This window comes from Euprymna scolopes, chromosome 46 (assembly GCF_053919585.1).
Source record: "Euprymna scolopes isolate OS-2025 chromosome 46, ASM5391958v1, whole genome shotgun sequence".
Taxonomy (NCBI): domain Eukaryota; kingdom Metazoa; phylum Mollusca; class Cephalopoda; order Sepiida; family Sepiolidae; genus Euprymna; species Euprymna scolopes.
The window spans coordinates 97,594,476-97,611,477 of record NC_136527.1 but is presented as its reverse complement, the minus strand read 5'-3'; the positions used below and the strand labels follow the sequence as shown (position 1 = coordinate 97,611,477).

Sequence of the window (17,002 nt, the reverse complement as noted above, 5' to 3'; positions counted from 1 at the left end):
TCATTTCATATATATATATATATATATATATATATATATATATATATATATTTGTTTTAATATGTTCTTTTAATATGTATATATTACTTGGGCTTTCATTTAATTTATTCTAATTTCCTATTTTTATATATATATATTTTTTTTTATTTGGGGTTTCATTTAATTTATTTCAATTTTCCATTTTAATTTATGATTTTTTTCTTTTCTTTTTTTTTTGTAATATTTTCAGTTTCCGCTGCCTCATAGCAGAGGAAGTTCCCATGGACAAACACGTATCATTCGAAAAGCGTACACACAGACCATCTTTGCACACATGATGGGGGAAGCCTACCCGATGTGGAGCAAACTTGAAACAGAAACAGGAATACTGCTTCAAAGGTAAGAATGTCCAGTAAGGGGGGGGGGACACAATTATATCATTGATTTTGACGCCCGCGGGTGCTTTCGATAAAAATGTGTATTTATGGGTCACAGCTAAGCCACACGTCCCACGGAGTCATTTTTATCTGTGATATCAATCCACTCACACAGAGAAAAATAAAGTCTTTTTTTTTTCTCTTTCCTTTTGTAAGCTCTTTTGCACTCTAAACAATGCATATTGTGTTAGCAAATAAAGAAGGTAAGTCCTAGGAGGTGGATCTTCTAGAACAACATGTAACCTGACCCAAGTATGACTACCAACCTTTATGTAGCATAGCAAGAACTCTATAAAATCTTAAAACGTATTTTTAGTATACTATGTGTATATATATATATATATATATATATATATATATATATATATATATATATATACTAGCATTTAAGCCCGGCGTTGCTCGGGTGCTTGGAGGTGTATGTTGAGCAAAAAAAAAAAAGTGGTCAACTTTTTTAAAAGTTTGACCCCTATTATAACCCCTTAACATTTATTGTTTTTGGCTCAAATCAAGTTATTTAGTTAGATCTATGTCCAAGGAAACTATATCTAAAATTTCAAGTTTTTAGACCCAAAATTGTCGGATGAGTTTGGTAGAGTTCTCAAAGGTCAAATCGTTGAATTTTACCCCCTTAAGAGCCAAACTTCTTGCCGAAAACTGATCACAAAGATTTTCCCAAATCTCAGTACCCTGTATATCAAATTTCGAGTCTGTAAACTGAAAATTGACAGAGTTATTGCGTAGGGAAATGTACACGGAAACACACACACACACAGACAGACAGACACATTCGCTTTTATATATATATACTAGCATTTCAGCGCGGCGTTGCCCGGGTGTTTGTAGGTGTATGTTGAGCACCCCCCCCCAAAAAAAAAAAATAGCGGTCAATTTTTTAAACTTTGACCCTATTATGACTCTTTAATATTTATTGTTTTGGGCTAAAATCAAGTCATTAAGTTATATCCATGTCCATGGAACGTATATCTAAAATTTAAAGTGTTTAGACCCAAAATTGGCGGAGGAGTGTGGTAGAGTTCTCAAAAGTCAAATCATTGAACTTTGACCCCTTAACAGCCAAATTTCTGGGCGAAAACCGATTATAAAGAGTTTCCCCAAATCTCAGTACTCTGTATATCAAATTTCGAGTCTGTATACTGAAAATTGACAGAGTTGTTGCATAGGGAAATCTAGACACACAGATACACAGACACGTTCACTTTTAAAGATATATAGATAGATAGACTAATAAATTGACAGAGTTATAACATAGGGAAACGTATACAGACACATGGGCACACACACAGACACGTTCATTTTTATTGATATAATAGATAGATTAAACAAAAATACATACGCATACATAAATATACATGGAAACAATTTTGTGTTTACTGTAAACTTTTTATGCAAATATTATGCAAGTATAAATCATGTAGAATATCTGCATGAATATAATTACACGGCTAGGTAGACAAAAGATTTTGAAACATCAGTTGGAGATATTTATTGATTTAAAACCACCTGAACAGTGAGATTTTTTTTTCTCAATGTTCTTCCAACTGAAACCAAATTCCCTTCTTTCCTCATTCGTTTCTTAGCTTTTAATTTATCATTCTGACGTTTCCTCTTAGAGGGTCAGACGATAAGTCCTTAAGGAAATTTTAATAATTTCACCTGCCCGTTTTTTGTTTTTTTGGTATTTAAATTAAATTATGTTTCCTCTGAAATATATATATATATATATATATATATATATATATATATATATATATATAAATGACAAAAGCGCCCTTCAGTGTGTGGTTTGGACCGGGTCTCCAGTTCAAAAAGAATTGGTTGGAGGTACGGTCAACGGTGGAGGCTGTGGTCAACTCGTGGCTTCTTAGGAAACTTTCCTTAAAGGGTAGAGCCAAGGCGTGTGCAACGTATATCTTCCCTCTCATCCTTTATCGACTGGTCGTGCTTTCCCTGCCTGCACAACACCTAAATGCTCTGGTCGAACTCTTGTCCTCGCTTTTTGAGAAAACACTGGGTGCACAGATAAGTCTGTATATAATGTCCATGTGAGGGAGGCTTAGAAATACTGGACTTGAAATGTCATGGAGACACCGAGAGGCTGGTTTTCCTGAGCTGCTACCTTCAAGAAGAACGTTTTGATGGTATCACTCCAGTCTTCATAATTCTTCAATTTTTTGAGTTAAGAAAAAATAGGAGGTTTTACTTTTGGAAGTACCCTCTTAATAGACAACCATACACATTTGGAAACTCGAATTTACACTTCAACTTCCAAAAAATTATTATTTCTACTACAAAATATCTTTGCTATGGAATAATATTAAACTTGTTTTGATATTTTTTATTCACATGTCGGATTCAAAGAACAACAGGTATTCTCGCTATGGGCGTAAACAAAAAGGGATATGTGGCCGAGGTCAAAAATGCCTTGACCAGCAATGGAATGAAGTATACGGAGCTTAACAGCAAAGATCTCCACAATCTTTATGACATTTCCATGTATCCGGATTCTTCAGTCATTATGGATCCAGAAGGAGGAATCCTGAAATCCGATACAGCCTTACAGACTTACCAGGTAAATCAATATCACCTTGTAACCGTATAAAAAATAAGTTTGATTTACGGCATATCAACCTTACTTTTTTTTGTATCACTTATTATTTTGCTTCTTTTGTCTGGTTTATTTTACGGCATATCAACCTTTATTTAATACCAAAAAAGCAGGACCTGTGGAAATTCCACAGGGACTGATTCATATATAATATATTGATGTTGACATTCTGTAGATGTTCAGTATAAATGGGGACACTCTGATATAGTAGCTATTTTGTTAAAACTTCAAAAGTATTCATCCCAGCTAAGCAGGGACGCCCGGTGAAGCCAGGTCATAAAATACGCTTAAATATGATATTTTAATTCTTGCAGATTTCATAGATATTATGATAGAGTTAATGTTCTATCGATTTTTATATATTACAAAGTTGCGCTTTCAAAAATATATCTATATGACTATATACTATCAGGTAAATCAATATCACCTTGTAACTGTATGAATAAGTTTACTTTACGGCATATCAACCTTTTATGCAGTCATTTAATACCAAAAATATGACTATATACTACCAGGTAAATCAATATCACCTTGTAACTGTATAAATAAGTTTGCTTTACGGCATATCAACCTTTTATGCAGTCATTTAATACCAAAAATATGACTATATACTACCAGGTAAATCAATATCACCTTGTAACTGTATAAATAAGTTTGCTTTACGGTATATCAACCTTTTATGCAGTCATTTAATACCAAAAATATGACTATATACTACCAGGTAAATCAATATCACCTTGTAACTGTATAAATAAGTTTGTTTTACGGCATATCAACCTTTTATGCAGTCATTTAATACCAAAAATATGACTATATACTACCAGGTAAATCAATATCACCTTGTAACTGTATAAATAAGTTTGCTTTACGGCATATCAACCTTTTATGCAGTCATTTAATACCAAAAATATGACTATATACTACCAGGTAAATCAATATCACCTTGTAACTGCATAAATAAGTTTGCTTTATGGCATATCAACCTTTTATGCAGTCATTTAATACCAAAAATATGACTATATACTACCAGGTAAATCAATATCACCTTGTAACTGCATAAATAAGTTTGCTTTACGGCATATCAACCTTTTATGCAGTCATTTAATACCAAAAATATGACTATATCCTACCAGGTAAATCAATATCACCTTGTAACTGCATAAATAAGTTTGCTTTACGGCATATCAACCTTTTATGCAGTCATTTAATACCAAAAATATGACTATATCCTACCAGGTAAATCAATATCACCTTGTAACTGTATAAATAAGTTTGCTTTACGGCATATCAACCTTTTATGCAGTCATTTAATACCAAAAATATGACTATATACTACCAGGTAAATCAATATCACCTTGTAACTGCATAAATAAGTTTGCTTTACGGCATATCAACCTTTTATGCAGTCATTTAATACCAAAAATATGACTATATCCTACCAGGTAAATCAATATCACCTTGTAACTGCATAAATAAGTTTGCTTTACGGCATATCAACCTTTTATGCAGTCATTTAATACCAAAAATATGACTATATCCTACCAGGTAAATCAATATCACCTTGTAACTGCATAAATAAGTTTGCTTTACGGCATATCAACCTTACTTTTTTTGAAAAGCATCACTTATTATTTTGCTTCTGTTGTCGGGTTTACTTTACTGCAAAGCAGGCCAGAGGATTAGTTCGTCAAAATGTCGTAAAACAACAATGACTAATGATGATGATGATGATGGTGATGCTGCTGCTGCTGCTGATGATGATGATGATGATGACGATGATTATACTGATGATGATTATGATAATAATGATGATGATGACGACGACAATGTTTTTTTTACTCACGTTCAACCCAAACAAGACACATCGCCACTTGGACGTAATGGACTACTATTTGGGAGCATGCTTAGGGGAGATGAGCAAGATGTTCGTTTACATTACATTTAAACCTCTGCATGTCAATTCAGTCAGGGAAGCAAGTAGCAGGAAAAGGAATTCCAAAGTCTAGCTACTCAAGGGAAGAAACTACTAAAGTAGAAGGCTTTCTGGCATCTAGCGACCTTTACAGTGAACGGGTGTGATTTTGTTACTAAGCGGTTTTGTCAGGCATATTAAAGTCGAAGGGAGAACAAGTGTGATGAGTTCATCAGAGCACAATCCATTAAAATATTTTTTAAACAGGCACAAAGATGTAACATTGCGGGGAAGGGACAGGAGTTTATTTTGCTTAGTTTTTTTGACAAGTTTTACGGCATATCAACCCCTTTTCTGTGTGTGAGTTAATGTTGAAAAGCATTGTTTGTTATTCTGCTTTGTTTTCTGGACTAGTTATTGTCAAAAAATAATATCTTTATATAAAATATATAATATCTTTATATAAAATATATAATATATTTATATAAAAAACATATCTTTTCTTAATTTATTTATATTTTCAATTCACACAATCAGTTTATAAAAAAATTATCAACAAATTTTATTTTTTTATTAATTAATTAATTAATTAATTTTTTCCATTCCCAGAATCAGTTTATAAAAAATTCATCAACAAATTTTATTGTTTTATTTATTAATTAATTCTTTCCGTCCAAAGAATCAGTTTATAAAAAATTCATCAACAAATTTTATTTTTTTATTTTTTTATTTATTAATTTATTTTTTCCATCCAAAGAATCAGTTTATAAAAAATTCATCAACAAATTTTATTTTTTTATTTTTTTATTTATTAATTTATTTTTTCCATCCAAAGAATCAGTTTATAAAAAAATTATCAACAAATTTTATTTTTTTATTTTTTAATTAATTAATTAATTTTTTCCATTCCCAGAATCAGTTTATAAAAAATTCATCAACAAATTTTATTGTTTCCATCCAAAGAATCAGTTTATAAAAAATTCATCAACAAATTTTATTTTTTTATTTATTAATTTATTTTTTCTATTCACAGAATCAGTTTATAAAAAAAGATTATCAACAAATTTTATTTTTCTATTTATAAATTATTGAGTGAGTTAGCATATGACCTTTACCTTTTGTTTTCGACAGAGCAGAATCTGAATAACACTTACCAAGCCATTGTTTTGCTTGAATGGTATTTTTCTCATCAGAAATCAATACTTTATCAACAAATTTTATTTTTCTATTCATTAATTCATTAATTTATGTTTTCTATTCACAGAATCAGTTTATAAAAAATTTATCAACAAATTTTATTTTTCTATTTATTAATTTATTTTTTCTATTCACAGAATCAGTTTATAAAACATGGCGGAGTTATTCTGGATAAGACGGAACTTTTTTCACTTGAACCAGGCGAGATAATCACGCTGCATACAAACAGAGGAGCTTACGTGGCACGGAGCGTCATCTTATGCCTTGGACCTTGGGCTGGACGTTTCCTCAACAAATTGGGTGTCCAGTTCCCTTTGAAAGTAAGACAAAAACAAAAGAGACCAAACATACATTCCCCTCATTATTTTATATAATGATACGTTAAGGAATATTCATATTCGTACGTTGTCATTATCATTGTCATCATCGTCATCATCATGGTCAACATCATCATCATCATCATAATTGTCATCATCATTGTCATCATCATATCATCAGTTCACCACCATCATCAGCATTATCATCATCATCATCATCATAGTCGTCATCATCATTTTCATCTTCATCATCTTCATCATTGTCATCATCATTATCATCACGTCGTCGTCATCATCATCATCATCATCATCATCATCACCATCATCATAACCATACTCATCATCATCATCATCATCATCATCATCACCGTCATCATCTTCATCATCTTATTATCATCGTCGTAAGTTGCCTTCGTTTACCAATTGTCTGGTGTCCATGAAGGAATTGTCTTGGTTCCCTTGAGAAAGAGGGCCGCTGACTACCAGTATGCAAATCACTATCCAGCTCCCATTTCCCACCTCTCGGGAGCTGGTCCCCTTTTCCCTTCCCCCTCCCCCTGTCTCTCCACATTAAAAAACGGCCTTGTGCCTAATTTGCTCAGTGGAGAAGCAAATAAATACAACATTCACTGCGGAACTTTTTATTTTCTTTCAGGCCGTCCGGATTAGTGTTGGTTATTTTAAAGCAAAGATTCCTGACCAATACGAAGTAGGCAAATTCCTTCCTTTCATCTATGACACGGATTCAGCCCACTTTTATGGGATCCCTTCATACGAATACCCTGGCTTAGTGAAGGTTTGTAAATTTGTAACGTTTTATATATTTTTGTAACGCTTTGTAAATTTTTGCAACGTTTTCTATATTTTTGTAATTTTGTAACATTTTATATATTTTTGCAACGTTTGTAACATTTTTTATTTTTTTGCAACGTTTTATATTTTATTGTAATTTTTCAACATTTTATATATTTTTGTAACGTTTTATATATTTTTGTAACGTTTTATATATTTTTGTAACGTTTGTAAAACCCCCACCCAATATTTTTGATGATGAGGAGACTTTGTTTCAAAAAACTATATGTTAAAATTATTGTCCAAGACCCATTGTCTATCTCAATAAAAACATCGTTTCCGAAACGATCGTACAATTTATTGATTTTGTTTGTTCTTCCTTGTGAAACCGATTTTTAATTTTAATTACAAATTATCAATCATCAGCACTGTTTGCTTTTCTTTTTTTAATTGTATTAATGAATTTACTAATACATTAAAATATACTCTGCTCTTCAGACTTGTTCTAATCCCCTTAATATATACCCCGCAACTCGAGTCAGAGATGTCTCGTAATCGTTCGACTGGTGTTAATCGTGACACTCTGCACTTTAGATTTCCAAAAGGATGAAACACTAGTGTCTGTAGGTATTTAATTATTATAGTAAATATATATATATATATATATATATATATATATATATATATATATATATAGATTGATAATTTTAAGAAAATCATACACAAGGAAATGAAAAAAACTAGGCCTAAATGTAGACGTATTAGCTAACATAAAAATAACAAACTTCCTGGACGTCACGTTAAATTTAGATAAAAACACATATGAACCCTATTTAAAAGATAACGCTAATCCAATATACGTAAACCCTAAGTCCAATCACCCACCATCAATTATAAAACAGATTCCTAACTCGATCGTAAGTAGACTCAGCAATAACTCAAGCGATGAAAATGTATTTAACAGGTCAACTAATATTTATGAAACAGCCCTAAAAAATAGTGGATGCAAAAATATTGATAGCAAATATAAGCAACAAAGCACCAATAACTATAATAAAATTAAAAATAGAAGAAAAAGAAATATAATCTGGTATACGGCACCATACAATCAAATGTTAAAAACAAAACTTGGCAAGAAATTTGTAGATCTTATCGAAAAGCACTTTCCTGCAACCAACCCCTTACACAAAATTTTCAATAAAAATACCTTAAAATTATCCTACAGCTGCTGCGAAAATTTAGAGACGATAATTAAACCACATAATAACAAAATATTAAATAAAAGCTATGAAAATAACAAAACAAGAATAAAAAAGTGGACACCATGACAAAAATAGAACTAACACAAAAAACACATATGTAACTAGCAGAAATAATAATAATAATAATAATAATAATAATAATAATGATAATAATAAACCAACTCCGGACAACAACAACCATACTAGAAATAAAAATAAAAATACTAATAACGAACAAGATAAATGCAACTGCAGATACTGCACACTTTGCCCACTTCAAAATAAATGTCTAACCAAAAGCATAGTTTACCAGGCAACAACATTTGCGAAAGAAAACCCAAATAACAAGAAATATTACGTAGGTATGACTTCCTTAGATTTCAAAACTCGATATTATGACCACAAAAGTACATTCAAAAATAAAAAAAACACTGTATGAAAACAACGCTAACTAAAAACTGAATAGAAGGTGCGTATATAAAAACACGCGGCAACCACAAAATTCTTGCATAAGCCTGAAGAATCCTAGAGTGGATGAAACGCGGAATATTCAGTGTAGCTTAATCGCCATGTATATTTTATAACTTACTATATATATATATATATATATATATATATATATATATATATGCCCACCAATTATATATGAAAAACTATGATATCTATTAACCCAAAAACTAACTCTAGGTCCGGGTGGCAATATGAAAAAAATGAAAGTTACATTTAATATCAAATCGATTTATGACCCTTTGTTTATCGTAATAGACTTTTATCTATTCTTTTTCTTCTAAACTCAACAGGTAGCGCTACACGATGGACCTGTTATTGATCCCGACAGACGAGACCAAGTTGAAAATGATTGGGCCATCAAAATATGTAGTGAATTTGTGAAAGATGTCTTTCCTGGATTAGAACCAGACCCTTGTATTGTTGAGCATTGTATATATACGGTGAGTGAGTGCGATTATTTAACCATGTTTAGTATAAGTAAATTAATGGAAGGTGAGTGGATAGTTAAGGCCACCATACAGGGTTTTATCTTTTCTAGAGGTCGACGATGCCGTTAAGTTCAAGTTAGAAATGATTGATTTTACTGATTTAGATGACAATAAGAATATAGGAGTGTGAAAAATTTGTTGATCATCATTCAATCCCGAGCAACGTTGGGTCACCCTATATATATATATATATATATATATATATATATATATATATATATATAATTTTCCTCACTATGTATCTTTGATTTTTTCCAATAAGTTCCTCCTTTTACCATCTCCAACAGAAAACCCCGGACGAGTATTTTGTATTAGACACGCACCTAGTAGGGTCTCCTTAATTTTAATTAGTGTATGCAGTAGTGCTCTGGAGGCTTCCTGAGTTTTTATTTCTTTCACTCATTACTTAAAAAAAATGTTTTCTCAAGACAATAAAAGACAATAAAATTGCAAAATCACTTTTTATTTTGAAAATTGTTTCATCTTACCCTTCAAGGACCAACGGGAAGACTAGTACACACACACACACACACACACACACATACACACACGCACACATACTCACACATACCCTTCAAGGACCAACGGGAAGACTAGTACACACACACACATACACACACACGCACACACACACGCACACATACACACACACGCACACATACACATACACACACATACACATACACCCACACACATACACACACATACACATGCACACACACACATACACATACACACACACATACACACACGCACACACACATACACACACACGCATACACACATACACACATACACACACATACACACATACACATACACACACATACACACATACACACATACACACACACACATACACATACACACATACACACATACACACACATACACACATACACGTACACACACACACACACACACACACACACACACACATATATATATATAATTCGTGTGTATCTCTTGACTATGTATCTTTGATTTTTTTCCAACAACTCCCTCTTTTCACTATCTCCAACAGAAAACTCCCGATGAGCATTTTGTATTAGACAAACACCCTCTTCATCCAAATTTGATCATAGGAGCTGGATTTTCAGGTAATTATTATCATTACATGTTTCTATTAAAAAAAAAAAGATTAACCTACTTTTGAAAATGTGCTCCTGCTATTACTGGTAAGCTAATGAATGTTATATCTAAGTCCATTGTTTTTAGCGATCACGTGTTCATATATATATATTTTTTATTTACACACAAAGCTGCACCCGGCCACGCGTTGCTGTGGCTCAGTTTGTTAAAATGGAACACATTCCCCATAAAAAAATGCATTTTGTATTGTTTATTTATTTTATTATTTTTGCAATTTTTTTATCAATAAAAGTTGTTTTTTCCCCAAGAAAAGGTGAATTATTTACCATAAATTGTTAGGTGAAAGTTTTTTTTTTTCAGAAAAACTTGCACTTTTTTTTTTAAAAGAAAGTTGGCAGTAAACATTTCTTTTTGAAAACAGAATTTTTATCATGAAAAGAAAAAATGAATGCTTTATATGAACACCGTAAATAGTTAGGTGAAAGTAGAGAAAAGTTAAATTTTTTTTTCAAAGAATGTACAATTTTTTTTTGTCAATAGATGTTAAGAAAATAAACAGAAAAAATGCTCCCATCAATAATTAACTATGAAAAAAAATAAATAAAAGGTTGATTTAGTGTTTCAACATTTGAACAACGCTCGGCTGAATCCAGTGATTGCCGGTCGAACCCTAAACAAATTGGAATCCAGGGAAGGGGGTTAAATTCTGCATGAGTACCATTCTTTTTAATTTTGTCTTTTGTTCAATTTTTTTTGTGGGCTTTTAGCGATTGCAAACTAACAAATTAAACCAAAATGCAAAAAATTCAACAATTGAATAATTTTGCTCAGCTTCTAATACAAATCCTAGTAAATCAATCCCTCTTATAGGGAAGGACGGAACCAAATTATTGTCAGTATGTTAGGGAGAGGTTATATATATATATATATATATATATATATATATATATATATACATTTACAATATTTTAAGCAGATTTTTATGGGTTGCTCGTTAACTTACGATAAAACTTACGAAGTACGCACTTGTTTACGATTGTTGTAAAAATGGAATGGAAATTTAAATTTCGCTCCGTTTTAATCTTTTTTTTAATTGTGCTTCTCCTAAAAACAAATATAGTCAAAAGAATAACATTCAACAATTGTACTTTATATATAAAACACGAAATATTATATATATATATATATATATATATATATATATATATATATATATATATATATATATATATATTAACGAAAGAGAAATGATTCCATTTTTAAACGAAAAATGTCAGTTTGGTATATAAAAGTTCCGTTTAGTAATGTCACGTGATGGCACGCGGCGTGAAATAATTGTCCCCAAATAAAAAAATGCCCCATCCGTACAAGGAAAAACACCTATTTATTATAGCAAAATTCAGTCTGATGTTATAATTAAAAAGAGATATGTAAAAACACACATGGGTACAGTAAACATATTATACTAAAATGTCGAAGCAGTCATTCCAGTGGTTATTTAGACTATTAATTACGAACGAACCAAGAGTTAAATTTACACACACACACACACACACACACACACACACACACACACACACACACACACACACACACACACACACATATATATGAAACTGTCATCTTCTGTAGTGTGTTATCGAGTGACACAATTTCTTTCTTAAGGAAAAAAGGTTAGGGGTAATTAACACACATATATATATATATATATATATATATATATATATATATATATATATTCCAGTGGTTATTTAGACTATTAATTACGAACGAACCAAGAGTTAAATTTATATATATATATATATATATATATATATATATATATATATATATATATATATATATATAGATATGAAACTGTCATCTTAAACGAAAAATGTCAGTTTGGTATATAAAAGTTCCGTTTAGTAATGCCACGTGATGGCACGTTTTTTTTAAGGAATAATCCTATCAGTAAAATTTGACTATTTTTCAACTATGGTAACACACGTTCATCCAGGTACAAGGCTACACACCTAACGTGAATGTGTGGTTTTTATGTCCTTTTTTTCATCCGTAGTTCAACAAAAGGAGAAAGATTACTTCTGGTTTTTCGCAAAATGCTTCCATTATCGCACGTTTTTCAAATAGTTGTTTAAAAAATTATTTTATTTTAAAAAAATTGGAATTTAAAATATAAATATGGAAAAATTTTTAACCATAAAGAATTGAACTACACATTGAGTTGTTTTTTTTTTTTTTTAGATAAGTGATTTTTTGGAATTTATATCGATTTTTTATACTTGAAGGAAGAAAAATTTCGTTGATTTTCTTCAAATCTTTTTTAAAGAAAGCCAATTAAAAAAATTGCATAATTTGCTATTAAACCTGTTATTTTTTTTAAAAGTTGCTCTTTGCTCCTTTAATTGAAAAAAAAAAAATTAGGGTTTGAATTACATTTTTTAAGCAGTTATAAGCTTGTAAAAATAGGAGGTCGAATTATTCAATTTTTTTTTCACGCATTCTAAAATCGGTTTCTGACATTACTATCACTGCATGTATGTAGACATATTGGTGTTATTTTTATATAATGATACGATGATGTAAAAACATGGACGATACATTCGAAGAAAGTCGGAAGGCACATCTGCCGAAGGGTTTGTATCAATGACGCAAAAACAAATAAAGTGTTTCAATATCAATTGCAAATTCCAACATAGAGCAAAGGGGAGATAACTCTAACTTTTATGAAATTAAATTTAAACTTTAGAGTTACTCCCCTTGCATTGCAGACCTTATTTGTTTTTGGTATTATTATTATTATTATTATTATTATTATTATTATTATTATTATTATTATTATTATTATTATTATTATTTATTTATTTATTTACTTTTTTCTTTTTTAACGGAACTGATTTTTTTTTTATAAAATTATACACATATTTGTTGGATCTTCCGGGTTTGTATTACTGTACACATAGATTCAAAAAAGTGGTAAAAAAACAACTAACAAATAAATGTTACCAAAGGCAAGATAAGTTACTTTTCTACCTAATTGGAAAAAAGGGTTTTTAGTGGTTTTACTCACTTTAAAATGTGTAATCGGTTCGAAAATCATACAATGTTTATCGATATATTTGAAAAAGGAGAATGGCAGTGTGTGCTTGCTGTTGAATACGGTAAGTTTGGGAAAATGAGTTCAAACTAAATAATTACACAAAATGCTGTTAGAAATTCACCGAATATATGTCCGACTGAATGACTTTAATCGTCGTAGTAGTAGGAATAATTGCGGTCATCTAGTTTAAATAGAAACGGAAAATTACCTCCCTTTTGAACTAACCTGTGTCTTACGATCGTTTCCATCAAGTTGTATTTTTTTATTTTCTTTAATAAATAATTTTCTACCTTATCGATTTTCGTAATTTTTTTATATCATCATCTTAAAAAATACGAGGAATACGTAGATACGATTCTTTTCATATGAAATTCAGTAATACGATTTCAGAAACTTCGCCCCAATAGTGTAGAAGCGCCAAACTGTCATATGAAAGAATAAAAAAAAGATGAACGAATTTCTAAATTAAATAGGGTTATCTCCCTCAGTCCATGGCGTGTTTTAGAAGAGCGGCAAGAAATTCAGAGATCACATCGTCCGAAGCCTAGTTGTTGGTGAAAATTACTTTTTTTGTTTTATCAAATTCAGACTGAACTTTTTTTTTTCTTTTTTTTTTTTTTTTTTTTTTTGCCAGGCTAATATTTATGTATTTATTTACGTTGTATTTTTAGTATTTATAGATTTTTAATGAGAGTTTTCTTTCTTAGAACTATTTTCGGTAGAGTTATCTCCCTTGGCTACATGTTTCTATTATTACGAATTTTAATCTACATATGTCTATTAGTTAATCTCTACCTTGTGTCTAGTTTTTACCATTCGCTGGTAACACACACACACACACACACACACACACACACACACACACACACACACACACACACACACACACACACACACACACACATCTATGATTGATGATTACAATTTACTGTGGTTTGGTTCATTAAAAAAAATTACTGACATTCATTTGAGAGTAAAGTCAGACACAACGTCGGTTTTGCAAAAATGATACTCTGAATGGGACAAAAGAAAATGCCTCGGTTGAGAAGGATTTCCCCTCTGACGGAAAACAGAAGATATTACTGCACTTTAATACTGGCCCAAAAAACTCCCACTTTTCTCTCTTTCTTTTCCTCTTTTTTCGTTCTCTCTTTTTATCTTTTTTTATGAATCAATTTTCACCCCAAACAAAGCACAGTGCCACTTTGAAGTAGAGGGCCACTATCCGAGGCATAAGTTGTAAGGGAATTATGAAGAGAAATGAGTAGCAAGATGTTTGTTCACATTACACTTGAACTTCTGCATATCAGTACAGTTGGGAAGCAGAATCCGGAAGGGAGTTCCAAAGTCTTGCAGTTCTGGGGAAGAAACTATTGGAGTAAAAGGCTTTCTTACACCTAGGGATCTCTACTGTAAAGGGGTGGGACTTAGTTGTTTTTCGGGTTTGTCGGAGGTAGTCACGTCGAGGAGGTACAAGTGCTTGTAGTTCATCAGAGCATTCACTATTAAAGTATTTGTAGAAAAGGCAGAGGGATGAAACATTTCGTCGATTGGACAGAGGCTGAAGCCTAGATGAAAGTTCAGGACCTATCAGGTTGGCGACTCTCTTTTGAACCCTGTCCAGGAGTGAGAGAAAACCAGCAGATGCACCAGCCCAAATGTGACAACAGTACTCCATACATGGGCGAATGGTGGCCTTATAGAGGTACAGGATAATTTCAGGCGTAAGTCTTTTTCCAGCACGGTAGAGAGAGCCCACCTTTTTTGCAACAGCCTTGGCAATGCTCTCAATGTATCTATTCCAGCTCATGTTCCCTGTAAACGTTAGGCTTAGGAGTTTATGAAAGTACTTTCAGGTAATGTGTTCTTGGCCATTGCTATTGGTGGTAGAGAAGGTTTCTTGTAACTATTGAAGGAAACAAGTTTAGTCTTGGCAGCATTGAATGTGACCATCCATTTTTGTTCCCATTCCACTAGAGATTGGAAGTCATTCTCTAGTGTTTCTGTTATTTCCTTAGATGTGTGTTCATTTGTTTTCCCTTTGTGCCTGTTATAGAGAGTGGTGTCATAAGCAAATATACCCATCTCCGAAACAATTTAATCAGGGAGGTCATTTATGAATATCAGGAATAATAAAGGTCCAAGGATAGACCCCTGAGGTACTTCCGCATTTATATCATATTGTTTAGATGTACGACTGCATTTAAATTTAGGCACAGATATAGAGTGGGGGAAATCGTTTATCGTGGTTGTAGGTAGTCGAGTGTTTCTTTTTCTTGTGAAAGTTTGACAAGAGGGAATTATAGAGTGAAGAAAAATGTGATTTGAATTCGACCGACTGTTGAAGGTTCTCCTAAACTGATTTTCTCGACCAGGTCTTAGAAGAATTTCAAAGTTAACACTGGCGTACTACATTCACGTTTTTAAAGTTTGGAAAGAAGTTCTCTAATGGTGCCTTTCTCGATATTTTTATTCTCTCTTGCAGGTCATGGTTTTAAGCTTGCGCCCATTGTTGGAAAGATCCTTGGAAATTTGGCGATGGGGAAAGCGTCCACATACGACCTTTCTCAATTCAGAATCGACCGGTTTCAGCGGAAAGCCTCTCTTTGAGAACAACGAAGGAAAACACAGAAAGGGTGCTAAAGATGCTGGAAATCCCGGGGATGCGTGTCGCCTGGAAACATGAAATAAATATTAAAAAAAAAAACAAAACAAAAAACAAAAAACAAGTGATTGAATAATTTGCATATGAAGAACCACATCGATTAATATTAATAAAGAAGCGACAGTATATTCCATACATCATTTTTATTCCCGCATCTTTTCTCAAATTAAAACATTCGTCTTAAAAAAATCAATATTTGATTCTGAGTAGCCATTTTATTGTATTATCGTTCGTTGTTTTTTTGAAAGAAAATGTAATTCGAATTCATTTCTTTTCATTGCATGTTTTGTTGGTTTTAATTACATTTGTGCGTGAGTGTTGCAACCAAAATGTCGTTTATATTTTCCATACATACCAACTCTATTGAGTGTATGTTTTTTTGTTTTTGTTTTGTTTTACTTATGAAAGAGAGGATACTATTATATAAAACAAAGTTTTGTCTCGGCACGTGTGTGTGTGTGTGTGTGTGTGTGTGTGTGTGTGTGAGAAAGAGAGAGAGAGAGAGAGAGAGAGAGAGAGAGAGAGAGAGAGAGAAAGAGTTCCCTCTGAATTTCAAAACGACAGGGTCAGCGTCAGGTGGTAGCGACAGAGACTTTGAAAAAGCACATGTTATGTGGCACAGCTTTGCTAAGCACATATGTGT

The 17,002-nt window shown here is 31.9% G+C and overlaps 1 protein-coding gene across 1 annotated transcript; it reads left to right on the top strand.

Moving 5' to 3' along the window:
* The first annotated feature begins 235 nt into the window (after positions 1 to 235).
* On the top strand, positions 236 to 16,494 carry LOC145270878 (peroxisomal sarcosine oxidase-like). The gene is made up of 7 exons (XM_080126431.1): positions 236 to 378; positions 2,799 to 3,009; positions 6,292 to 6,474; positions 7,127 to 7,267; positions 9,305 to 9,454; positions 10,527 to 10,602; positions 16,180 to 16,494. The coding sequence occupies exons 1-7, from the start codon at positions 314 to 316 to the stop codon at positions 16,302 to 16,304; spliced, it is 951 nt and encodes a 316-aa protein (XP_079982557.1). The 5' UTR covers positions 236 to 313; the 3' UTR covers positions 16,305 to 16,494.
* The last annotated feature ends 508 nt before the right edge of the window (positions 16,495 to 17,002 follow it).